At 31.7% G+C, this 26,472-nt stretch overlaps 7 protein-coding genes across 7 annotated transcripts; 3 read left to right on the forward strand and 4 right to left on the reverse strand.

Moving 5' to 3' along the window:
- Positions 1–3,099: 3,099 nt before the first annotated feature.
- Positions 3,100–5,393, forward strand: LOC105800388 (adenosylhomocysteinase). The gene is made up of 2 exons (XM_012631497.2): positions 3,100–3,907; positions 4,355–5,393. Exons 1-2 carry the CDS (start codon positions 3,197–3,199, stop codon positions 5,099–5,101), a joined length of 1,458 nt encoding a protein of 485 aa, XP_012486951.1. The 5' UTR covers positions 3,100–3,196; the 3' UTR covers positions 5,102–5,393.
- A 2,696-nt stretch (positions 5,394–8,089) lies between these two features.
- On the reverse strand, positions 8,090–10,492 carry LOC105800389 (heat stress transcription factor A-5). The gene is made up of 2 exons (XM_012631498.2): positions 10,154–10,492; positions 8,090–9,546 (listed from the first exon to the last, which is right to left on the reverse strand). Exons 1-2 carry the CDS (start codon positions 10,397–10,399, stop codon positions 8,365–8,367), a joined length of 1,428 nt encoding a protein of 475 aa, XP_012486952.1. The 5' UTR covers positions 10,400–10,492; the 3' UTR covers positions 8,090–8,364.
- Positions 10,493–11,329: 837 nt separating this feature from the next.
- On the forward strand, positions 11,330–12,477 carry LOC105797748 (protein STRICTOSIDINE SYNTHASE-LIKE 10-like). Its single transcript, XM_052621296.1, has 3 exons — positions 11,330–11,499; positions 11,607–11,870; positions 11,964–12,477. Exons 1-3 carry the CDS (start codon positions 11,330–11,332, stop codon positions 12,475–12,477), a joined length of 948 nt encoding a protein of 315 aa, XP_052477256.1.
- Positions 12,478–12,664: 187 nt separating this feature from the next.
- On the reverse strand, positions 12,665–14,498 carry LOC105800390 (probable xyloglucan galactosyltransferase GT15). The gene has a single exon (XM_012631499.2). The coding sequence runs from the start codon at positions 14,317–14,319 to the stop codon at positions 12,868–12,870; it is 1,452 nt and encodes a 483-aa protein (XP_012486953.1). The 5' UTR covers positions 14,320–14,498; the 3' UTR covers positions 12,665–12,867.
- A 2,229-nt stretch (positions 14,499–16,727) lies between these two features.
- LOC105800392 (cytochrome P450 71AU50) lies at positions 16,728–18,702 on the reverse strand. The gene is made up of 2 exons (XM_012631500.2): positions 17,705–18,702; positions 16,728–17,631 (listed from the first exon to the last, which is right to left on the reverse strand). Exons 1-2 carry the CDS (start codon positions 18,587–18,589, stop codon positions 17,017–17,019), a joined length of 1,500 nt encoding a protein of 499 aa, XP_012486954.1. The 5' UTR covers positions 18,590–18,702; the 3' UTR covers positions 16,728–17,016.
- A 2,480-nt stretch (positions 18,703–21,182) lies between these two features.
- Positions 21,183–23,257, reverse strand: LOC105800393 (cytochrome P450 71AU50). The gene is made up of 2 exons (XM_012631501.2): positions 22,260–23,257; positions 21,183–22,186 (listed from the first exon to the last, which is right to left on the reverse strand). The coding sequence occupies exons 1-2, from the start codon at positions 23,199–23,201 to the stop codon at positions 21,572–21,574; spliced, it is 1,557 nt and encodes a 518-aa protein (XP_012486955.2). The 5' UTR covers positions 23,202–23,257; the 3' UTR covers positions 21,183–21,571.
- Positions 23,258–24,022: 765 nt separating this feature from the next.
- On the forward strand, positions 24,023–25,187 carry LOC105797750 (protein STRICTOSIDINE SYNTHASE-LIKE 10). Its single transcript, XM_052621297.1, has 3 exons — positions 24,023–24,192; positions 24,320–24,583; positions 24,677–25,187. The coding sequence occupies exons 1-3, from the start codon at positions 24,023–24,025 to the stop codon at positions 25,185–25,187; spliced, it is 945 nt and encodes a 314-aa protein (XP_052477257.1).
- Positions 25,188–26,472: the final 1,285 nt, after the last annotated feature.

Here is a 26,472-nt window from a genome sequence, read left to right on the forward strand (position 1 = left end):
ATTAAAATTTATATTATTTTTATTTTAATCCCATTATTTATAAGTATTTTTTAGATTTTATATAAAAGATAAAATTGTACTCAAAATAATATTTATTGTTTTTTAAAACAATAAATTTTTAGTAACTTTATGATTGAGTCTCAAATATAATACTAAATTATAACACATTAACGATTAGGGTGAAAATAATTATGTAATATATTTATTAAAATTTGATATGAAAGTTAAACATTGCTTTGATTGAAATGGTAAAATTGAGAGATTATATTTTTGATGTTTTGGGTTCAAATTCCATGTGACACCCCTCACTCGACCCGGTTGCCGGATATGAATGTTTAACATTTCATTACGTTGTCGAAACAATTCCAGTCTAAATCACCACAAATAACATGTTATGAGATATTCAAGTAATTATATTTCCATACATTCTCAAACAATCATATAAATAAATTAAATGGATACACATTAAACATATTCTAAATATTTAAGGGTTATCCAAGATTATAGATGTAGTTAGGATTCGCATCTAAACCCTTATTGATAAAGTTCAACATTGTGTCTTGCGACAAGTAGCTCCATGTCTCAAGACATGTCTCTTCTTCTTCTTCTTCTTATTTTGTATTTTTGTTTCAATGTAGATATATCTTGAGACCTTAAGATTCATGTCTCGAGACAACGCCCTTCCAGTCTCAAGACTGGTCTCGAGACTAACCTCCCATATTTTCTTAATTTAGCTTCGATGTTTGACTGTCTCGAGACGAGGGGTTCTTGTCTCGAGACTTGGAACAAATTTTAGTTTTTGATGTGTTCTTGTCTTGAGACAAACGTTATTCTATCTCAAGACCTTACGCAATCTGTTGCACTAAATGATAAATTTGTTCTTAAAATCTTGAGACATGTTTTTACTGTCTCAAAACTCTTAATAAAATGACCTAAAATACAAATATAAAAGCATTCAAAACTCAACCAAATCACACCTAATTTACCTGAATTTCATGCCAACACAAACTTACCAATTTAGCATATAAAAACACGTTAAAACACTGTCCAATTCATCAATAATGGACAAAGTAAAATGCATAATCAAACATATATAATCATGCATATATATCTAATAATCAAGGATTAAAATTCATTTCCCAAAACATCAAAATATATATTAGGCTATAAAGAACAACCTTTGTACATGCCATAATTCTATACATGTAAAACCGAGTATAAAATTGGTCCGAACTGATAAGTCTTAAATATTTTAGAGAAATCTACGAAATTAAATTAAATCAATGCACAAAAATAAATAAATCATATGCTGAATATTAAGTGATACTAATATGATTTGAATTCAATAAGTAAATATTAAGATGAAGGAAAAATTCACTTATATATAAAAATACTTAAAAGTATAACACCAAAATAACTTTACTTTATAACCACATCACTAATACTCGAATTAACATGTCATTTCACTTATAAAACACCTTTGAGGAATTAGTTTAATACAATCGAAGCTCGTAATATCGACCCACCTTCTCATGATTCAACTCAATACTTATTTATAAGTTTAATCAATTAGCATATATATATATATATATATATATATATATATATATAACACATTTACTTTATTAATTTAACTCTTATTAATTAATTCGAATTTGAGGACGGATACACGGATCGAACCACCAACACACTAGTATATGCACCGAAGTGCTAGTAGGACATAAGTGTGTCGAATCCACTAACTACACTAGAATACACTCATACCCTTAGTGAATTTGAGCTTGCGGTACATTCTCAACCCTCATGGAATTAAAGAATTATTGCAAAATAACAAGCGCCTAGCACTAAAATCTCTTTCCTATCAAGCGGGCCTTATGACATATCAACTATACTCAGTAACTCTATTTGACATTGTTAATAGTGCAATATCTACCTATTTTGATTCATGACAACATATTAACACATTTTGACATACCAAGACTTATTTTTCTTTTCTTTTTTCTACGGTGAGGAAGATGTGGAAAATATGACTTATTTTTCTTTTAATTTTGTCTTATGGTTGTTGTTTAATTTTAATTAATCAAATTAAATTAATTAACCTTTAATTAATAAGCCTTGAGCATGATTAATAAGCAATTAAAATGGTGTAATTGCTCATCTAGTCTTTTAGCATTTAAAAATTTATTATGATAAATTTTTATAATTTAGTCATTATACTTAATTAACTACCAATTCAACCAAATTATTGGACCAAACTTTAATATATTTCTATATTAACCTCGTAATAATAAATATTAATATTTAAGAACTCAGTTTATTGAAACAGAGTTTTAAAACCGCCGTTTCCCTCACCACTGAAAAATTGACTGTTACACGAAAAATAGGCTTGAGTAAAAAATAGGACTATTTAAGGTATAGATTGAGCTCGAGTTAAAATATTCAAGACTCGAGCCTTGCTTGATCCTTTTTTTATGTTTATAATATAATATATTATGTTATGTTATTTATATATATATATTATAATTTATAACACATAAAAACTAAAATATATTATATATAATACTATAATGTATAAATTAAAAAATAGTTATGAAGCCTCTATAAATAAAATTTTAATAAATGAAATAACATAAAATTATGAAATATTAAATTAAAAATAATGTAAATATTTTTTTAAATCAATAAAAGGGTGAATCTAAAACGGACTTGAGTTAATCATTTTCAAATATAAATGTATTTAAGTAAAATTTTAAGTTGGGGCAGACTTGAAAAAGTATAAAATTTATTAGTGTCATATTTAATCTCATCACGAACTCATGAATTATATTTATGTTTTTATTTTATTTTAAAATTAAAATTTTATATTTAAATAAAAATGCATTTTGTTCCAATCATATTTTTCTTAATACATATATAAAAGAGGAATATATATATATATATATATATATAAACAATTAAAAAAAAAATCAAAAGATATACGAAATTATGGGATTTATCAATTATCTAAGTCCTAGAGGAGATGAGATCCACCAACCTCACCACTAAATCTGGTCCGTTTGATTTCACCCTCTTCGTTTATATATACCATCCTTACTCCTTCACGTATTCCTCGCCACTTACCACTCTTCAATTCCTCATTTCAAGGGAGAGAGTGTATCAGTGTTTCTTCCCCTCTTTTACTTAATTTCTCTCCGCCATGGCTCTCTCCGTCGAGAAAACCGCCGCCGGCCGTGAGTACAAGGTCAAAGACATGTCTCAGGCTGACTTCGGTCGTCTCGAGATCGAGTTAGCTGAGGTTGAAATGCCTGGTTTAATGGCTTGTAGAACCGAGTTCGGCCCTGCCCAACCTTTCAAAGGAGCCAAAATTACTGGTTCTCTTCACATGACCATCCAAACCGCCGTTCTTATTGAAACCCTTACCGCCCTCGGAGCTGAAGTCCGTTGGTGCTCTTGCAACATTTTCTCTACCCAAGACCACGCTGCCGCTGCCATAGCTCGTGACTCCGCCGCTGTTTTCGCTTGGAAAGGGGAGACCCTCCAGGAATACTGGTGGTGTACTGAGAGAGCCCTTGATTGGGGTCCTACTGGTGGACCTGATCTGATCGTCGATGATGGTGGTGATGCTACTTTGTTGATCCACGAAGGTGTTAAAGCTGAGGAAGTTTATGAGAAAACTGGTCAACTCCCAGATCCGGCTTCGACTGATAACGCTGAGTTTCAGATTGTTTTAACCATTATCAGAGATGGGTTGAAAGCAGATCCCAAGAAGTATAGAAGGATGAAGGAGAGATTGGTAGGTGTTTCTGAAGAAACTACAACTGGAGTTAAGAGGCTTTATCAGATGCAGGCCAACGGTACCTTGTTGTTCCCTGCCATTAATGTCAATGACTCTGTTACTAAGAGCAAGGTATTATTCTTCAGCTTTTTATTTTTTATTTTTTATTATATATTGTGATATAGATCTCTTCTTTCATATGCAGATCTGATGAATGGGTTTCTTGTTTTTGTGTAAATTTCTTCAGATCTAGTGTTTGATTCTTCTGTTCTAGTTGTTACTTATCTTTTGATTGATCTGAAATTGGGAGCTTATTCTATGATCTCTATATGCACATACTTGTTTATTGCAATGTAAAATTTTGCTTCAATGACATATTTTCTGACATGGATATAGAGATATAGTCTTAATATAGGAAATAAAATGCGTATATCTGTTAATATCTGAAAATGGGTACGGAGATATAGTCTTATATATTTAATCTTTAACAGGCTTTGCTTGAGTGATTGAATTGTGGTTTTAATAACCATTTGTGTATATTGATGTAATTTGCTTTTATTATTTGATCTCTTGGAACAGTTCGATAACTTGTATGGATGCCGTCACTCACTTCCCGATGGTTTGATGAGAGCTACTGATGTGATGATTGCCGGCAAGGTCGCCGTTGTCTGTGGTTATGGTGATGTTGGAAAGGGTTGTGCTGCTGCCTTGAAGCAAGCCGGTGCTCGTGTCATTGTTACTGAGATTGATCCCATCTGTGCCCTTCAGGCTCTTATGGAAGGACTTCAGGTTTTGACCCTAGAAGACGTTGTCTCCGAGGCTGATATCTTCGTCACCACAACTGGTAACAAGGACATCATCATGGTTGATCACATGAGGAAGATGAAGAACAATGCCATTGTTTGCAACATTGGTCACTTTGACAATGAAATCGATATGCTCGGTCTTGAGAACTATCCTGGTGTTAAACGCATCACCATTAAGCCTCAAACCGATAGGTGGGTCTTCCCTGAAACCAAAACTGGCATCATTGTGTTGGCTGAAGGACGTCTGATGAACTTGGGATGTGCCACTGGACACCCAAGTTTTGTCATGTCCTGCTCGTTCACTAACCAGGTGATTGCCCAGCTCGAGCTATGGAAGGAGAAGGCAACTGGAAAATATGAGAAGAAGGTTTACGTATTGCCAAAGCACCTCGACGAGAAAGTTGCTGCACTTCACCTCGGCAAGCTCGGAGCTAAGCTCACTAAGCTCACTAAAGATCAAGCTGATTACATTAGTGTGCCTGTTGAAGGTCCTTACAAGCCTCCTCATTACAGGTACTGAGGGGGACAGTTAATGAGTTTTTATCGAGAAAGAAAAAGCATCCGGATGGTTTGATTGTTTCTTGTTTTACTGAAATTTCATGATGGTTAGGTTTTTGTTTTATTTTTGGAGTTCTTTTTTGTGTTTGGGTGATGGGAAAGTGTCTGGGGATGGGAAAATGATGTGGGATTTGGTCTCTTCTTGTTTGAAGATGACCAAATGGTTTGAAATAAAAGTGTTTTGAGGTATGTGTGGAAGAATATATAGTATTTGCCATAATGCAGTCATGTTTTGCTGCATTGCTTTTTTTAAAGCAATTTCATTTTATATACTTCAATACCAACATATGAGATATTCACTAGAATTTGATACAAATAATCAATATAATGTGTAGGTATGAAACTATTAATAATTTAAGTATTTATTAGAAAATCTCAATTTTATAATATTTTGCTCATTAATGATGTGACAAATTGTGATGCACTAAAGGTGTATAAGGCATCAAATATTATCCCATATAGAGAAATATATGTATATACATCATCTTTTAGATTAAAAGTCGATTTTTCTTATACAATATTAGGGGTAGGGAATGGGTCATATGATTTGAATTCTATCAAATAGGTGGCCGACAAAAGTCTTAATCACTGCTTTATTGAAGTCAATAATTGTAAATGAAATATGTATTCGTGGAAATTTGATTGACGTATATGATGATATATACAGCAATTCTTTTAACTATTTTTTTACATTAAATAGTACATGATTCTAACTTAGTGTTCAAAACCCCAAAACTTCATAGGCATATTATCAGTTCAATTTAAAAATTTCACGAGTAATCATAACCCTAAAACTTCATATGTGTACTGTCAGTTGAATTTAAAAAATTAAAAGCAAATATATAAAAAGGGAAGTTAAAAGAATATTTTTGAAGGAAAAGATAAGATGCTAAAAATGAAATATTAGATGGTAGTAAGTAAATAGGTAAACAAACTAAAACCCAAGCTAACAGATTTTATCCCATCCACTCGGTCTATGTCTACCTCACCTGCTGTATTAGAAGATAAATCCGAAAAGAATCTACCTCAATCTCGACATCCTCAACCCATTTATTTCATAACCAACTAAGAGCTTCCCTAACTGCCACAACCTCCGCCATATGAGGGGCTAGGATCGCCCGAAGTATATCAAACAAAGTTGCTATCAACGTTTTGAATAACAGCTCCCTAGCCCGACACATTTCCTTCTTTAGACACCACAACGTTAACGTTGCACTTAAGCTGACCCGCAGCAGGTCTCGACCAACGAACTGTATCAGCAACAGATCATATGCCCATTCCCTGTATGCGATCTTGTAAAAAAATGGAATTCTTATCATAAAAATTAACATAATAAACCAAAGCATAAATCTTTTAAAAAATAAATTGATATAACCACAAATGTGCTCATCTGTTTTACGATTTAAGATTAATCTTTTTTGAGCTGAATGTAATATTCGATTTCCAACAACGATAATTTTAAAATTTCAACTTAATTAAGAAAAAAGTAACCATTCATTTATAGTTTATATAAAGAGATAATTAAAACTAAAATATTTTCTATATTATATGATTCTCTGCATTTTGAAGTCATAGTTTATAGGTATTATTAATTAACAAAATATTATGTTTACCATTGATTTCGAATACAATTTTCTTGTTTTGATATCTTATTAAATTCAGCATTTGTTGGGTCAATATGTTGAATTTAAAATTTATTATTATTATTATTATTATTATTATCAAATTTTCATTATTATGAAATATTTGGAAAAAGAAATGTAAATTGATTAAAAAAGTGAGCACAATATATGGAATTAAAAGGTAAATCGAATAATCAGTTAGTTTTTCAAAGCAAATAAATATATATAATTTATTATATAAAATAATTGTATGACAAGCGACGAAATTTCATGTTTTCCACGTGTTAAAAGGGTAAATCTTTTAAAAGTTGTTTACATGAGAGTCAAATATTTCAAAATGGTCATATAAAACGTAACATTTTACAAAAATACTCAAATAAATTTTTTTGTGCATTTTAACCCAGTGTATAATAAAATTAGGTAAATATTGATATGCTTACGATATAACACATAACAACTAAGTTAAATATTATTTAAAGTGTGCGAAAACTATATTTTAAACACTTTTGTAAAGGTTAAGTCCTTACATAATCATTTTGAAATATTTTATTTTATATGAACAACCCTAAAAATTGAGTCCTAATTTAAGCATTTAATTTTTTATTTTTTAAAACTTCAATTTTAAATATCATATACAATTTTTTAAAATTTATTATAATATTAAAGGAGTTTAAATTGATTGGCATACATTCAGTTTCTTTTTTTTTTGGATGTGATTATATATGTTCTTTTTGATATAATACCTAGAATTATTTGTAGTTCCTCCTCAACTTATAAGTAGGAAGATAATGCACTTTAACCCACTTAAACCTACAGCATCCTACATTGACAACAATACTCATACCAATCGAATTAACATTCAATCAACTCACATATAATTTAAACGTGCAATCATATACTAAAAAGAAATCGAATGTAAACGTGGTTGGTGGATAGGAAAAGTTCTCACATATTATGTGAAAAATGCTATTTCAACAGATTTTTTCTAAAAATTTTTGGAGAAAAAGAAGTTGGTGGGGTAGGTTCTGTTTTGTTTTATTTATCTGTTTTAATATTTTATATTTGAGATATTTTCCATAATTGCGGTTGGTGGATGCTAATCTTTTTATCATTAGAAAATGGAATGAAAATGAGTGGTTTACTTTTTTTCATTTTTCTGGTTTTCATGTCAAAGAAAAATATTAAATTTATATACTTTCATTTCAATCGATTAATTTGATGAGAACATTTTTTCGAGTTTGGGCTAAGAAAAGATTTTGGGTTTAGGGCCAGCTTTGGATTGAAAAAGTAAACACCTACAACATGAATAGTAGAATGAATATGAAACATACATGAGGAAATATGTTATATGAATCTAACATTCTCACATCAACTAACAATGAATCAAACAGAAACAATCTCAAGACTGATCTAACAAAAGGAAGCTAAACCCCAAAATGTATGAGATGAACTCTCAGATTAACATCCAGTTTTAACATTCAACTAAGCAGCTGGATTTCAACATTGTGTTATTCAAAATTGTATCATAAAGCAGGAAAAGGAGTAAGAGAGACCCTTGTAGACTTCTGTCACTGGATTTATGGAAAAGAGACAACTTTGCAGCTCAAAGACTAAGCTGCTCCATGTTCTTGGCATTCCTTGCTAGTCCGTAGGTCGAGCTTTTGTCTTCTTCTTTGTACGGGTTTGCTTGATGGTCAGAATTGGACTCTTCATCGTCGGAGGAATCGGGTCTTTCTGTAAGGAACCGTTCCCAAAATACATCATTCACTCTAACTGGTGGAGTTGCAGGCTTTTGATTTGTATTAAGGTCTTCTTTTGGCGAAGATAATGTTGCTTCCCCATTGATCATGTTTCTGCTGTTTCCGTAAGCTCTGGCATCAGAGTCTTTAGAGTTGGCATTAGACCTTGACTTAGGGTCTTTTCCGATTTCTTGACCGAGTTGGGACATCATAGTTAAGCTTGGACTTCTATTGACTTGTGATGAAGAAGATGCCAGAGTTAGATTCAACAGACAGGAGATATGATTATCGGGTTCGTCATTGGAGTTTAATCTCTGTTGCAGAGTAAAAGATCTGCTTGATTCCGAAAGGTCTAATCTTTCAGGTGCAAATAAGAGGCCCTCGGATCTCATATAAGCATCCTTTGGTTCTCCTTCAGATATCCTTATCCGTGGACTCACTCCATCTTCATCGGAACTTTGTGTGCTTTGAGAAACCACGTGAATATCTGAAACAGCTGGTGATAATTCCAGTCTTAGCTTGTCTGAGAAATCTTGGTGGAAAATGTTTCCAAACTCGGCTCTAGAGCTACTGTTGTTGTTGTCCAAAAGACAAATTTCTCCGACTGGCTCGATTCGGTCAATTTGAGGCAGTCTTCTTTTCTTATTATACGCTGCAACATCCAATGATTCCATTGATTCAATCTTACGAACGAGATGCTCAACGAAAGCAGGGTCTTGAACAGCCTTGTCTAAGAAGTTAAACAAAGTTTCCTGCCTCTGCTCCATTTGATCAGCTCGCAGTGTCAGCTCTTCGATCTGATGCTTAGCAGCCGATCGTTCTTCTCTAAACCTCAAAACATTAGCCTCAAGTGCAGTTTTCTCACGTGAAAGCCTCTCGATTTCTTCTTCGAATCCAGCTCTTTCGGGATCTACGAAAGAACCCTGAGGATTACTGTGGCTGTGAATGGGCTTTTTCCGGTGGATGTTCTTAAGAAGATGCTTTTGACCTTTCACAAAATCTTCATTAGCAAATTCCCATCGTTCAGGATCGATCTTACGGAATCCCTGTTACCAAAACATTCATATGCACTCAGATCATGCTTAGGCACACCTGGAGATAGGTATACGATATACTCCTCCAAGGACTCTCTAAATACATGAAAATCTAAGAAAAAAATGAACATACAGGTGTCAGACCAACGGATAGATACCCTTGTCCGACACACACAACCGAGTCCGAGTAACATAATTACCTACTAAGCAAAGTAAAGCACATTCCCTTGGTGAAGAATCAGTTCTTATAACAAAAGGACATCAATGAAAAATGAAAATCTAAAACAACATAAAAAGAATTACTACAATCCCCAAATGTTCTTCACTAGATTGATTCACTTCTATAGGTCATTGACTAAGAAAATAACCCTAAAACTTTCATACAATTCACCTCATGAATGCCAATAGAAGACTAATTCACAGTCAGATTGAAATCAAACTTGTTTAATCAAATTTCAGGGAAGAACAAAAAAAATGGATGAAAACCCATGAAATAAATGAAATTAAAACGTAAGAAAAACCTATAATTTCTCAGAATTATTAAAGAATTCAGTCAAAGATAAATCAATCAAACAATAAATAAACCCAGAAAAAAAAACCTAAAGCAAAGGAAACCCACATAAGTATTAAGCTGCCTGATGAAACTGGAGAAGTTATTGTGCTTGAAATAAGTGGGAAGCAAAAGACGAGCGAATTCAGGAGGGTTCCAAACAACAAAGCTGTTATTGTTGGAGCTCCATGACACTATGTCGTCGGTCGCAGAGTCGTCCACCATGTCGTATGTCTTCAAAAGAAAAGGTGCAACACCACAGCCGCCCCCTCCTCCGCTTCCGGCGGCCGATGCCGAGGGTAATGTTGAGGCCATCAAGAATTTTTTGGTTGAAAAAACAAAAACGAGTTTGCGGAAAATGGAGTCAATGGGAGAAAGCGTCGACCTTTTCGACTGTTATATTCGACGAAGTTTAAAGAAAACGAATACATTTATTTAATATTAAAAATTTGTTCGAACTCTACTCAGAATAACTCATTGGTTAAATTAGATTGCAGGTCATTCAACTATGCTTGAATTTCTTTTTAATCACCCAACTTTTACATTTTCAAATGATCAACCAATTAATCGAGTTTATTTTCATCTTATAATAATAAATTTAGTCCTTAAATTTTACATATTGTATCAATTTGATCATGATTTTAAACAATTAACCCTCAACCTTATATATTATCTCAATTTTTAATTTTTATAATTTTTCAATTTTTGTGATTTTCGAATTTCTCTTTCATAATGATTTGAGTGGCTTTAATTAAATATAGATTTAGAATTCAACTCCAATAAGACTTGTTTTTAATTTTAAATTTAATTTTAAGTGCCGAATAAGTGGTTAGATAAAATAAACGTTAATTTTTAGATAAAATATACTTTTATATTCAAATAAATAAAATTATGAGTAGCAAACATAAATTTATGTAGTGGTTAAATTATAATATAGATTAATAATTATAGTCATACATGAATTTCAACTCTTTTATTTTATATAATATTGAATAATAAACATTCCCGAATAAATTTTAATGCATTTAAAGTTGAATTTGAATTAAAATTGATTTTATTTCTCTATATATATATATATACATATTCCGTCTCACTTTTATTATATCTTACATAATTAGATTTCGTTGAAGTTGGTTGTTATTCGTTTCTTCAACAATGAAATCTTTTTCATTCTTCTCTTTTTTCCTCTTATTTTTCTCTGTTAATATCGCACTATCATATCAACAAGTGAATTACAATGAATCTATGTTTAGAAATTATAATCAAATTAATATCACTCAAGGCATCGGGCCTGAAAGTATAGCTTTTGATTGTAAAGGCGAAGGTCCTTATGTTGGAGTATCCGATGGAAGAATACTTAAATGGGAAGGACCGAAATTCGGTTGGAAAGAGTTTGCTGTCCCTTCTTCATTTAGGTGCATTTATAAATTATTCATATTAGTCCTTTCAGTTTTTATTTTCATAACTTAATTTTTTTTTGATGAATTTTATTTTTTTGTTTATTTTATTGGATTAGGATAAGGAAATTATGCGATGGCTCAACAGATCCGAATCTTGAACCAATATGTGGAAGGCCATTAGGTTTAAAATTCCACATTGAAACATGTCATCTTTACATTGCCGATGCGTACCATGGTCTTTTAGAAGTAGGACCTTACGGTGGCGTGGCTGAAAAACTTGCTACTTCAGCTGAAGGAGTTCCGTTTAAATTCACAAACGGATTAGATATTGATACTAAGACTGGAATGGTCTATTTTACTAATAGTAGTACCGTCATTCAAAGAAGGTAATTTTATATATTCTATGTTTATCATTATTAATTAAATTTGTTTTACAAATTTTATTTTATATTAATTAAATTATTTTTATGATTGTGTAGGAACGTTGATTCTTTGTTAAGGTCCCTCGATCAAACAGGAAGGCTGCTAAAGTACAAACCTTACACCAAAGAAGTATCTGTGATATATAAAGGTTTAGTTTTTCCTAATGGGGTCGCCTTGAGTAAGAACAATTCATTCCTTTTAGTGGCCGAATCAACTAGAATGCGAATTTTGAAATTTAATCTCGAGAGTGGAGCAAAAGCTAAAAACATGTCAAAAGCATTTGCTGACCCAGAAGTATTTGCCGTATTACCTAGAGTGCCGGATAACATCAAGAGAAATAAAGACGGTGACTTTTGGGTGGCTTTAAATACCGGAAGATCAGAAAGTATTCAATCGGATGCTCCAGATCCGATCGGTATCAAGTATAATGAAGAAGGCAGAGTTCTGAAACGTTTAGATGGACACAATGGAATGATCTTCAACTCTATTAGTGAAGTTAAAGAGTATAACCATAGATTATATATAGGTTCTGTCACTAAACCTTATGTCAGCATCCTAAATGACTATTAGGATCTATTTTAAAATTTTTTCAATAATTACAATTTAGGTTTATTTTTTGCTAAATTTAGGAAAGGAGATGTTAATACATTTTAGGATTACAGCTTTTATCATATATTTATTTTAAATTTATTATGATGTGATCTCTTAATAATAAAGTATTGCATTAGAGAAAGAAAGTGGCATGAATGACAGAAACTGAAGACCAAAGTAAATTGACTTTACTTATATTTAAATGAATGTCACAATTAGCTAGGAAAAAAAAATATAATATTGGACCAGCTGTCCTCATTTGGGTTTCATAAATAAAAGAATCTTCACAATAGTTTACAACTTTTGAAAAAAAAAGAAAAAGGTAGAATAGCATAAATAGCCCCTGTACTTTTCAGGATGGTCCCTGTGTCAATTTTTTGTTAAAAGTTTTATTCTTTTCAGAATTCCATTGATTGCTAAATCAAATGCATCATCTATGGTCTCTAATCTAGACCTAGGATCACCATAAACGATCCCTGGAATCAATTTTATAACTTCTTCTCTCATTGCCAATTGTTCATCCTTCGAAACTTGAAGCAATGTTTGGTTGATTGTAACTTTTCCAACTCGTAAATCCTTTGATGAAATGAACACTGAATATCTGTTGTGATCCTTTGGTAAATGCCATACATATTGTGTATAAGCACTCCCTGGATGGAAGAAAACTGGGATACAACCCGATAATATCGAATCGAATGTTGATCTTCGGGTTAACGAATCTCCCGGAGGTTGCAAACAGAAGACTGAACTTCGAAATAGGCTCATTAAGTTAAGTGGATCGTCGCATTGATTGAACAAACTACAATCCATGAAGTTGCATAACTTGTTTGAAGCTTGGCATTGGTCGATAATCTCGGCACGGATTGATCCTTTTTGTCTTGATCTTCGAGCACCTGCGAACGAGAATAAGTAAGGTCTGTTTTGTTTTCTGAGGAATTCTTGCCATTGATGAACTTGGAAATCATTTGCAGGGTGGAAATACGTCGGATACGGTACCGCAATGTCGTTTTTTGAGTACCCTGTTTCGATTGTCAACATTGTTATGTTTTCCGACTCCGGCAAGAGCCTGAAGTTGCTGCCCCAGTCCGATTTCCGGTTCGATTTTCGTCGAAAATCTCGAGCAATCCGACCTGAAATCAAGAAATGATCCATACCCGAATTCCTTTTCCATTCAGACTTTCTTGCAAGCCAAGCAACCAAATCGATCCCCGACAAATCTCTCATCGACGTATTGAATCCCCACAAATATCGACGAAGATCCAAACCAGAATAGTACGGCACGAAAACGGCGGAAGCAAGAGCCGAATCGTCGGTTAAACAGTCGTATTTCTTCATTCGATTATGAAAAATAACCTCCAACATGAACTGATTCGTAGAAAACCAACTATTCTTCCATAAATCCGAAGCATTTAAAGCTTCAATCCCAGGGCCTAAACCCGAATTTTCCAAAGATTTGCACATACTGTATTTATCAGTTGATCTTGTAATCAACTGACAATCTTTGATCACATCTTCATTGAATCTCTCGGGAAGATCATGGATATAAATGTATCGACCCAAGCATGAATCTTCGGTTTCGTTCAACTTTCCAGGAAAATAAGTTACAGAACCAGTTGATTTTCCGTGAAAATAAACGAACCCTTTAATGTTCTCAAAGAAGAGATGATTAAAACAGAGTAACATGAAGAACAAAACAACGGGGAAAAATAGAACAAAACAGAAGTGATTGCTGCAATACTTTCTTTTCGGTTGATTCTTCCATTTGATATTCTTGGTGGGATTTCCTGCACAAAACTCTGATATCAATACATGGAGTTTCATCGCAGATTAAAGGAAAAAGAAAAAGAAATAAGTGAATGAATGGATGAGAGCGTGTTCATGAACTTTCAAGCTATCATAAGATATTGAAAAGGACTGACTTGATGATGGGGGGAAATGATTTTCAATGGGCAAATGCATGTAAAAGCTAGGGATGATTCATGAATCAAGAAAAATGATTTTTTATTTTGAGCTTACCCGGACTGGAAAGCAAAAAAGGACTGGTTGACCAAGTAATTGTTCATTTTTCAAAGGTCGTCGGAAAAAAGTATTTAGCAGAAAAGAAAATTGAAGAATAAAATAATATAAAAGAAATTAAATTTTATATAATACAAAATATTTTTAAAAACTAATATTAAAAAATACATTAAAGCAATCTGAACACTACAATTGTCAAATTTATTTTTTTGGACATTTATTGATGAAAGAATATGTTAATTATATTTGGTTTTTTTTAATATTTTGTTATATTATAGAGCGTTTAAAAACACAAAAAAAGTGGTAGAAAAAGTGTTCGGGACGAAAGTCAGTGGCGGTGGGCGACGGCTAAGTTCGAAGTTCAAAGTTCAAACCATGTGGCCTTTAAGCTATCGAGTTAATTCCACAAAAAGTCCTCAAGCTATAGTACATATTCTAAATTAGTCTTTAATCTTCAAAATGTTTTATAAATCTCGAGGTATTAGTGTTGTATCCATCTAGGTCACATATAACATTAGGTACATTTAAAACATGTGTAGGAAATTGTAAACATGTATGCCTATGATAGCGATAACTTGGATAAGACATGTTAAAAGAAAAAAATATATTTTTTAAATTTTTTATTGACATTGTATATTTTTAACACGTTTGCTTCAAGTTATTCATGCAGTAAGTATATACGCGTTTATCATTTTATTTCATGTTTAAACATGCTCCATGTCATATTCGAATCAAAATTTAACGCTTAAATTAATAGTTAAGTTGACTGAAAAACTTGATTGATACCATACTAAAACCTTGAGGATTCAATCAGAATGTTTAGAAGTTCGGGTACTAATTTAAAATATGGGTAACAGTTTGGGATGTTTAGTGCAGTTAACCCTGTATATAAATTATGAATTTTCCAGAAAAGAACCTGTGAGATGTTAATGGCAGGTTTAGGGTTTAGCTGAGTTACGTTACTACTAAGGGAGGTTATATTAGAGGGAATAAATATGAATATTTTAAAATTACTAATAAAATATTTTTCAAAAATTCTAATATTATTAAGTGAAAAGTTATATTTAAATAAAAGTTTATTTTATTATCACTAATACCCAACTAAACTCTTTTAATATTTTTAATTTATGTATTTGTATCGAGATCTACACATTCCAATATTTTAATAGTAGATCAATAATTTTGGTTACCATCAGAGCACACAAATTATCATTTTATTTTTATTAAAAAATATAATTCTCTTTTATAAAGCGTATGATTGAATAAATAATATATTTTTTTTTTGGTAGAAGCCTAAATAAATATCCCGAACAAAAATTGGCAGTTCTTCAATGACCATCAATTGATCCAAGTCACTTTCAACAACTGCCTTAGCGAGGCAATCTTTGAATATAACTGAAATTAATCTGCCATATTTAGCAGTAGTATTCAATTAATTTGCATATATCATTATTGGGTTGTGATAGTATTTAAATTTGTTTTAAAATTAATTTAAAATTTAAAATTTATTAAAATTGATTTATTTTTTGTAAAAAATGGTTTAAATTTGGATATCAGGTATTTAAAAATTAATATTTGATAATGTCCTTTTTAAGGAAATATTTGATTTTGTCCTGTTTTTTTGGAATATTTTACAAAAAGAAAAAAGTCATTTTAATTTTAATTTGTAAAAGAGAATATCCAATTTATTTATTTTCATCTCTAATAAATTATAATAGCTGTGATTATGTTGACGATGGTTATAGAGGTGTAATTAAGATATTGGTGTTTATAAGTTACTTGAGTTTGATTTGAAAATAATTTAAAGTCGATTCGATAATAATCTAGCTGAGCTTGAGCAACTTGAGCTATTGTCAAGCTGAATTCAAGTTTAGTAGTATTCAACTCAAATGGCTCACAGGTTGTATTGAACTTTTCATTTTTAATATATATTAAATATTATTAAATTACATTATTGCTCTTAATATATATTATTACTCTAAGCTTAATTATTGAGTTGACTTTAAGCTCGAGTTTGAATACATACAAGCTTAACCGAGCTCGAGCTAAGTAACAAGCTTTAAATTTTGAGTCAAGCTTGAGTTTGATAATATTTGAGCTTGGCTCGCCTCAATTGTACCTCTGATTATATAGTGGATTCGGATATACTTATAATTTATACATATTTATTTAAAGAATAATAATACTTTGTGCAAAAAAAATTCAAATACCAATTAACAACTTTGGGACAAGTTAAAAGGGGAAATTACATATCAATCCTCGAAAAAGGTTAACTTGGTGCTTTTATATGGTAGTGCACCCAAAAGAGTTTTTAACCCCCGTTGAAAAAGCCAACTTCAATGGTTGAAACGTAATTCACTAAACACCATCTAAATACAATGTTACAATGCAGTTATGAAATAAATAAACAAGGCAAAATGGATCTCACTTATATCTACTATCAATCTAAAGGAGGCCTAAATATGATATTTTAAACGGAAGGTAAATCTGGATTTTGTATGTTTAATCCTTTAGGCGCCATGTTGGTATAGCTAGAAGATGGTTGGCTCTAGGACAAACAAGTCCAAAATCTTCACTCATATCCAACTCACTTCCCAACATATCATTCGGAAGCTTCCAATTAAAGCAATGAACCAATTGTGCCACCACAAGCCGAACCACGCTGAGACCTAATTGCATTCCGGGACAGCCTCTGCGACCAGCACCGAATGGAATTAGCTCGAAGTTGCATCCGCGGAGATCGATGTCGCTTCCAATGAATCTCTCCGGATAAAACCTTTCTGCATTAGTCCAAACCCTTTCATCCCGACCTATGGCCCATGCGTTTATGAAGATGCGTGAGTTTTTCGGTATGTGAAAGCCATCCACGGTGCAATCTTCCCTGGCTGCATGTGGGGTCAACAACGGTCCAACCGGATGTAGCCTAAAGCTTTCTTTTACAACCATGTCTAAGTATTCCAATTTCTCCAGGTCCGATTCCTTGACCATCCTTTCCATGCCTACCACGTTTTCGAGTTCCTTTTGGACTTTCTTCATCACTTGTGGATGTCTGATGAGTTCAGTCAGTGTCCAATCGATCGCAACTGCTGAAGTATCCATTGAACCTGCAAGCATGTCCTGTAAGAACAAAATTCAGTGCCTATAATGAATGATTATGATTTGAATTATTTACCGAGATATAGAAATGTACCAAGATAATTGCTTTGATCGTGTCTCGCTCGACGCGGTACTCATTGGTTTCTTCAGATCCCATGAATCCCAACATGACATCAACAAAGTCCTTGACTCTGTTTTCATCTTTAGATCGAACATGCTCGTCGATTATCTTCTCGAAGAAGTCATCAAAATCTTTGGCAATAATTTTCATACGCTTTGTTAGTCCCTGGAGATCAAGTGCTCTAATTTGAGGAATATAATCAGCTAAATTAAACGTAGCTGCAATCTGCATAGCCTCTCGAATCATAACTTCAAACCCCTTTTCACTAAAATCGCCACGATCATACTTCTTTCCGATGATCATCCTACACGAAATCTCGGTACTAAACGACGAGACCATAGAACTAAGATTGACAACACCAGCAGTAGCAGCCACCTCTCGAATATATTGCACACAACCATGAAGTTCTTCCATCCTCATGGATCTAAAAGAATTGATTTTGTGGTTACTAAGCAATTCCAAAGTGCACATCTTACGCATGTTGCGCCAATACGGACCGTAGGGAGAGAACACCAAGTTCTGTTGATTGTAAGAAATATGTTTGGAACAATCATGTGGGGGCCTGCTAGCGAAGACAAGGTCATGCGTCTTGAGGAATAGCTCGGCGGCTTCGGGAGAGGAAACGACAATCACCGGCATCAAGCCGAAGCGTAAGTACATGATGGGACCATACTTCTGAGCTAATCGTTGAAAATCATGGTGAGGGTTCTTCCCTATCATCAAAAGGTTTCCGATAATTGGAAGGCCTTTCGGACCGGGCGGTAACCTCTTGCTTTTAGCCATTCTTGTCCATGTCAAGGCTTGAAAGAAAAAAACAAGTGCAACAGCAACTGCAAGAAGTGTACCTGCCATGTCCATGGTGGTCGTAATTTGCTGTGGTTGATCTTGAAGACAGACAAGTTCGTATTGGTTTAGAGCTTGAAGACAGACAAGTAAAACAGGCAACAAACGTTCAATAATCAATATCCATTTGATTTTGTCAATCTAATAATTAGCTTAATTAATTATCCAATGCATAGAGTCTATCAAATGACGCATAATAAAGGAAATTTTTTCAATTATTCTTGCATCAAATTGCATTAAAACTAAAATTTTAAAATGACGGTAAATTTTTAAAAATTTTATTAGCCTTTCAAAAATTTTAGAATTTTTATTAAGCCCTCAATTTAAAAATTTAATTAAATCCTCAAAAGTTTTGATAATTCTTATTAAGCCTTCCAAAAGTTTTAAAAATTTAATTAAACCCTAAAAATTGAAAATTTTAACTAACTCCTAAACATAACACCAAAATCTACCACTACGTGACCCCATCCCCTACCCAAAATTGTATAAAAAAGCAATGGAAATTATATATTATATATTTTCTTCGTATTGGTTTCATCTACCTGGATTTGGTAAAGACATGGCATAAATTTATTTTCGCTTCATCATATTAGATTTAATTGCATTAGACTTTCCTAAATTACAATCTTCATTTTAAATTGATCTCTAAATTTTAAAATGTTCTAATTACATATCTGAGCTATCGATGTTAAATAAATCATGCCCTGTAAAATCTTATATGACATAATTTAAAAGGATAGCTTTTAAAGAGAAGTAAAATGTTCACATAACTTTTAAAATTAAAACTAAAAATAAAATAAAATTGAAAAACTGAACGGTTATTTTGTAAAAGTTCCAAAAATCTCAAAATCAACAATTTTAATAACAAAAGACTTCATTAATATAACATAAATAATTTAAAGATATTATTAAAATATCTTAAACTTTAAAAACTAATTTAAAATTAGATTCATAATTTAAAAATATTTATTACAATTAACTCATCATATTAATTACATTTGTTTCTCGTTAGAGAAGCTCAAAGAATTTATCGCATGACTGAAATATTCAATAAATCCAACTTCTATTAAAGAAAATGTCAAACACTTACTTTGCCGTCCAGCTTTAAAAAGTAACTCATTTTAGCTTATTATTTAATTTTTGCCTCTTTTAATTTTTGAGCTTTTGTTTTTTGACAAATCACCCTAAAATAGATAGAAAAGCTAATGTTTGTTAGCTTTGTGACATGACATGGACATGGATTGCCACATGGATGACATGTCAACATTTAATTAATTTTTTAAAATTTAAAATATATTAAAAAATACTTTTATAATTTTTTTACTTTTTAATAATTTTAATGATTTTTAATTTTTAAAAAGAATTTTTATATTTTTTGAATTTTAAAATTAAAAAAAACAATTAAATGCTTATGTGTTATTTACTTGACAATCACGTTTATGCTACATCAATAAAGTTAAAATATGTTAACATTTCCATTTATTTTAGGTGATTTGACAAAAACGTAAGTTTAAGGTCTAAAATGATAAAAAAAATTAAATGAATGGCTAAAATGACTTTTTATAGAGTTGGAGGGCCAAAAAAATCAATATACCTTCTACTTTATGTCATTTTACATAAATTCGGCTTTTATTAGAAAATGTCGAACACTTTAGGGTCATATTTTACATGTCATTTTACTTTAAAATTTCTTTTTATTTATTTATTTATTTATAAAAGGTTCGGTAGAGGTGCTCATGAGTCGTGTCGAGCCAGTGCAAGGTATTTAGATCATTTTTTCAAGTTCGGTCCAACTCGATTTAAGAAAAGTAAACACAGGCCTGACCCGACCCACATTTATTTTATTTTTTAGATTAATTTTTATTTAAAATTAATTTTATTAAAAAAATATATAATACACTGAATGCATTAAAGAAGATTAAAATAAAAGTTTTCTAACACATTAAAAATACATTAAAAATATTTATATTAAAAAACTACCATAAATATTATAAATTTTTATTATATTAAAATACAAATAAATATAATAAATATTTTATTTTATTAAATGAACTTTAAAATTTTATATTTTGACTTGGTTATTTAGTTGGGTAAGTTGTTTTTTTAAGTCTTGGACAATATATTTAATTGTTATTGGATTAGTGATTTAATATAAATATAAATATATAATTATTATTTAACAAATATAATTAATATAATATTATTTTATAACATAATATTTAGGTCGGGTCGAGCCAGATTCATAGGAGTTTTTAACCCCAGTTGAAAAAGCCAACTTCAGTTGCTGAAACGCAATTCATTGGACATCATCCAAATACAAGGTTACAATACAGTTGACTGAAAAATATAAACAAGGCAAAATGGATCTCGCTTATAACTAAAGCTAATTATGGGTCAGGTCGGGCCAGTGCAAAAAATCAGACTCATTTTTTTGGTTTGGACCTAATCTGGCCCAAAAAATAGGTTTAAAATTTTATTCAAATCTGATCCGGTAAACTAAATACATTAAAATAAATGTTTCCCGACAAATTGAAAATACATCTAAAAAAAGTTTTATACTTGAATAATACTAATATAGTTATAACTTAACAATAAAACAACAAAATAGTAACAACAAAATAGTAGTAATATATTAGTGAAATGGTAGCAAAACAACAACATAACAACAACATAACAATAACAAAACAACAACATAACAATAGTAAACAAAGGCAACAACAACAGAATTTTTTTGGTCAAATTTGGGTCGGGTCGAGTTATGCCCGGGCCAAAAAAATCTTGCCTGAGGTCTAGCCCGTTTTCTAAATAAGCCTTATTTTTTGGTCTAAATCTATCTTTCAAACTTATATTTTTACTCAAACCCTTTCACTTTTCAAGAAAACCTTCGGGCTTAAGTGAATGACCCAGCTCATTATCAGATCTACTTAAACCTACTCTACATATAAAATGGCCTAAATCTGATGTTTTAAACAAAAAGTAAATATTGATGTTGTATGTTCAATCCTTTAGGCGCCATGTTGGTATGGCTAGAAGATGGTTGGCTCTAGGACAAACAAGTCCAAACTCCTCCCTCATATCCAACTCACTTCCCAACATACCATTTGGAAGCTCCCAATCAAAGCAATGAACCATTTGAGCCACCACAAGCCGAACCACTGTTAAACCCAACTGCATTCCGGGGCAGCCTCTGCGACCGGCACCAAACGGGATTAGCTCGAAGTTGCGTCCGCGGAGATCGATGTCACTTCCAATGAATCTCTCCGGATAAAACCTCTCTGCATCAGTCCAAACCCTTTCATCCCGACTTATAGCCCATGCATTTACGAAGATGCGTGCACCCTTGGGTATGTCAAAGCCATTCACCGTGAAATCTTCCCTGGATGCATGCGGTGCCAGCAATGGCGCTACTGGATGTAGCCTAAAGCTTTCTTTCACAACCATGTCCAAGTACTTCAATTTCTCCAAGTCTGATTCCTCGACCATCCTCTTCATGCCGATCACGTTTTTGAGTTCCTTTTGGACTTTCTTCATCACTTGTGGATGTCTGATGAGTTCGGCCAGTGTCCAATCGATCGCAGCTGCTGAAGTATCCATAGAAGCTGTAAGCATGTCCTGTAAGAATAAAGTTTAGTACTTGTAATGATTAATTATTACTTGAACTATTTATCGAGATATAGAAGAGTACCAATATAATTGCTTTGATCGTGTCTCGCTCGACACGGTACTCATCTGTTTCTTCTGATCCCATGAATCCCAACATGACATCAACAAAGTCCTTGACTCTGTTTTCGTCTTTAGATCGAACATGCTCGTCGATTATCTTCTCAAAAAAGTCATCAAAATCCTTGGCAATAATTTTCATACGCTTTGTTAGTCCCTGGAGATCAAGTGCTCTAATTTGAGGAATATAATCAGCTAAATTAATCGTAGCTCCAATTTGCATACCCTCTCGAAGCGTAGCTTTGAACCCCTTTTCACTAAAATCGTCGTGATCATACTTCTTTCCAATGATCATCCTACACGAAATATCAGTACTAAAAGACGAGATCGTGGAGCTAAGATCGACAACACAACCAGCAGTAGCCGCCTCTCGGATATATTGAACACAACCATGAAGTTCTTCCATCCTCATGGACCTGAAAGTATTGATTTTGTGGTTACTAAGCAATTCCAAGGTGCACATCTTACGCATGTTGCGCCAATACGAACCGTACGGGGAGAACACCAAATTCTGCTGATTGTAACAAATAAGTTTGGAACCTTCATGAGGTGGCCTGCTAGCGAAAACAAGGTCATGTGTCTTGAGGAACAGCTCGGCGGCTTCCGCGGAGGAGACAACGATCACCGGCATCAAGCCTAAGCGTAAGTGCATGATGGGACCATACTTTTGAGCTAATCGTTGAAAATCATGGTGAGGGTTGTTCCCTATCATCAAAAGGTTTCCGATAATAGGAAGGCCTTTCGGACCAGGGGGTAATCGCTTGTTTTTACCCCTTCTTGTCCATGTCAAGGCTTGAAAGAAAAAAACAAGTGTCACAGCAAGTGCAAGAAGTGTACTTGCCATGTCCATGGTGGCTCGGAATTTGCTGTGATTGAGGTTGAAGACAGACAAGTTTATATATATCATGGCATAGAGGTTGAAGACAGACGAGTAAAACAAGCAACAACAAAGATCAAGAAAATAAGAAATCAGATTTAATGTCATATAAATTAATAAAGTTTAAGTTCAATTATTCATCCATCAAATTAGTATAATAAGGTTTAATCCGCCGGCGGTTTGCAATTAGTGATGAAAATAAGATTTCATCGTATTAGTTTTATCTACCATCTACCTGGATATGATAGCAACATGCTATGAATTAATTTTCTTCATCCTATTAATTACAACCTATAATTAATAGTTTGGTTAGGATCATATTTGATCTTATTTTCCACAAATTTAGTACCATTAATTTTGTTTCAACTCCTTTTTAACTATTATTTTTAAAATATCACTTTAATTAAATATAGATTTAGAATTCAAGTCACTTTTAAATGTGGAATAAGTCAAACCAACATAGAAACCTTAATTATTCAGATAAAATACACTTTTATAATAAATTTATGAGTAGCAAACCATGGTTAAATTATAATATAGATTAAAATTCAATAATTATAGTCATACATGAATTTCAACTCTTTTTATAATATATTCATATTGTATTAAATAATAATCCTTCATAAATAAATTTTAATGTGATTAAAGTTGGATTTGAATTAAAATTGATTTTATTTCTCTTAATTACTATATATATACTCACTTTTTTATATCATACATAATTAAGTTTCATTGAAGTTAGTTGTTATTCGTTTCTTCAACGATGAAATCTTTTCATTCTTCTCTTTTTCCTTTTATTTTTCTTTGTTAATATAGCACTATCATATCAACAAGTGGATTATGATGAATCTATGTTTAGAAATTATAGTCAAATTAATATTACTCAAGGTACCGGGCCTGAAAGTATAGCTTTTGATTGTAAAGGCGAAGGTCCTTATGTTGGAGTATCCGATGGAAGAGTACTTAAATGGGAAGGACTGAAATTCGGTTGGAAAGAGTTTGCTGTTCCTTCTTCATTTAGGTATATTTATAAATTATTTATATTAGTCCTTTCTTTTCTTTTTTCAATTTTTATTTTTATAACTCATAGTTTTTTTTTATTGATGAATTTTAAGTTTTTTTTGTTTATTTTATTGGATTAGGATAAGGAAAATATGCGACGGCTCAACAGATCCGAATCTTGAACCAATATGTGGAAGGCCATTAGGTTTAAAATTCCACATTGAAACATGTCATCTTTACATTGCCGATGCGTACCATGGTCTTTTAGTAGTAGGACCTTATGGTGGCGTGGCTGAAAAACTTGCTACTTCAGCTGAAGGAGTTCCGTTTAAATTCACAAACGGATTAGATATTGATACTAAGACCGGAATGGTCTATTTTACTGATAGTAGTACCGCCATTCAAAGAAGGTAATTTTATATATTCTATGTTTATCATTATTAATTAAATTTGTTTTACAAATTTTATTTTATATTAATTAAATTATTTTTATGATTGTGTAGGAACGTTGATTCTTTGTTAAGGTCCCTCGATCAAACAGGAAGGCTGCTAAAGTACAATCCTTACACCAAAGAAGTATCTGTGATATATAAAGGTTTAGTTTTTCCTAATGGGGTCGCCTTGAGTAAGAACAATTCATTCCTTTTAGTGGCCGAATCAACTAGAATGCGAATTTTGAAATTTAATCTCGAGGGAGCAAAAGCTAAAAACATGTCAAAAGTATTTGCTGACCCAGAAGTATTTGCCGTATTACCTAGAGTGCCAGATAACATCAAGAGAAATAAAGACGGTGACTTTTGGGTGGCTTTAAATACCGGAAGATTGGAAAGTATTCAATCGGATGCTCCAGACCCGATCGGTATCAAGTATAACGAAGAAGGCACGGTTCTGAAACGTTTGGATGGACACAATGGAATGATCTTCAACTCTATTAGTGAAGTTAAAGAGTATAACCATAGATTATATATAGGTTCTGTCACTAAACCTTATGTCGGCATCCTAAATGACTATTAGGATCGATTTTGTTAGGTAAAACTTTTTAATTTCTTTTTTGCTACAATTAGAATTTCGGAAAGGGGATTTTTTTTTTAATTTTTAATTTTGCTACAACTAAAATTTAGGAAAGGGATGTTAATACATTTTAGGATTACAACTTTTTATCATATTATTTGTTTTATTTTATTTTAAATTTATTATGGTATGATCTCTTAATAAAGTATGAAATTAGAGAAATAAAGTGGCATGAATGACAAACTGAAGAACAAAGTAATTTGACATTGTATTAATAAAGTGTCACAATTACTAGGAAAAATAATAATATTGTGTCCATTTGGGTTTTATAAATAAAAAGAATATTCACTATAATGTACAACTCTTTGAAAATAAAATTAAAGGTATAATAGCATAAATAACCCCTGTACCTTTCAGAATGGTCCCTGTGTCAAAATTTTTATTCTTTTCAGAATTCCATTGATTGCTAAATCAAATGCATCATGAATGGTCTCTGGTCTAGACCTGGGGTCACCATAAACATTCTATTTTTACATATTACTCATTTCTTTTCTATTTTTTCAAACTTCTATTTTTACAACTTATTAAGGTTTTTTATTGACGAGTTTTTAATTTTTGTTTCTTTGTTAGATTAGGGTAAGGGAATTATGCGACGGTTTGATAGATTTAAAATTTACATGCATGATAAGTATAATTATATTAATAAATTTAATGATTGAATCATTAAAATATTAATCATACAAAAAATATGGAATGGTATAAAACTACACTTTTACACTATAATTATGTTTTTGATGCAATGGGCTTGAAAATAGAATTAGAAAGGAAAAGGGTTTGAAAAGTTATTTTAGAATTTTATGAAAATTTTAATTTTTAAACATAATTTTATAATTTTAAAGAATAAAATAATGAAATTTCAGATTTTTAAATAACTTTTGATATTTTAGTATTTTATAAAATTTAAATTTAACCTAACTCAACTTTGGTTAATTTTTAAGGATTTTAGGTTTTTATTTTTATTTTTACATAATTATAATTTAGAAAATATTTTTATAGTTTAAAAATAATTAATTAATTTTCTGAAATTTTAAGAATTTTTTATGTTTTTAAATTTTAATAATTTTTTCAAAATTATCATTATAGACAGTAGTAAAAGGACCAAATGAATATTTTCACAAGGGTCAAATTAGATAAATATTATAATTTAGGGACATTATTATCGTTTACCCATATTTTTAATATTTGATTTAATGATAAAATTGAGTTTCACAAAATTTTTTCCACAGAA

This window comes from Gossypium raimondii, chromosome 9 (genome assembly GCF_025698545.1).
Source record: "Gossypium raimondii isolate GPD5lz chromosome 9, ASM2569854v1, whole genome shotgun sequence".
Lineage (NCBI taxonomy): Eukaryota > Viridiplantae > Streptophyta > Magnoliopsida > Malvales > Malvaceae > Gossypium > Gossypium raimondii.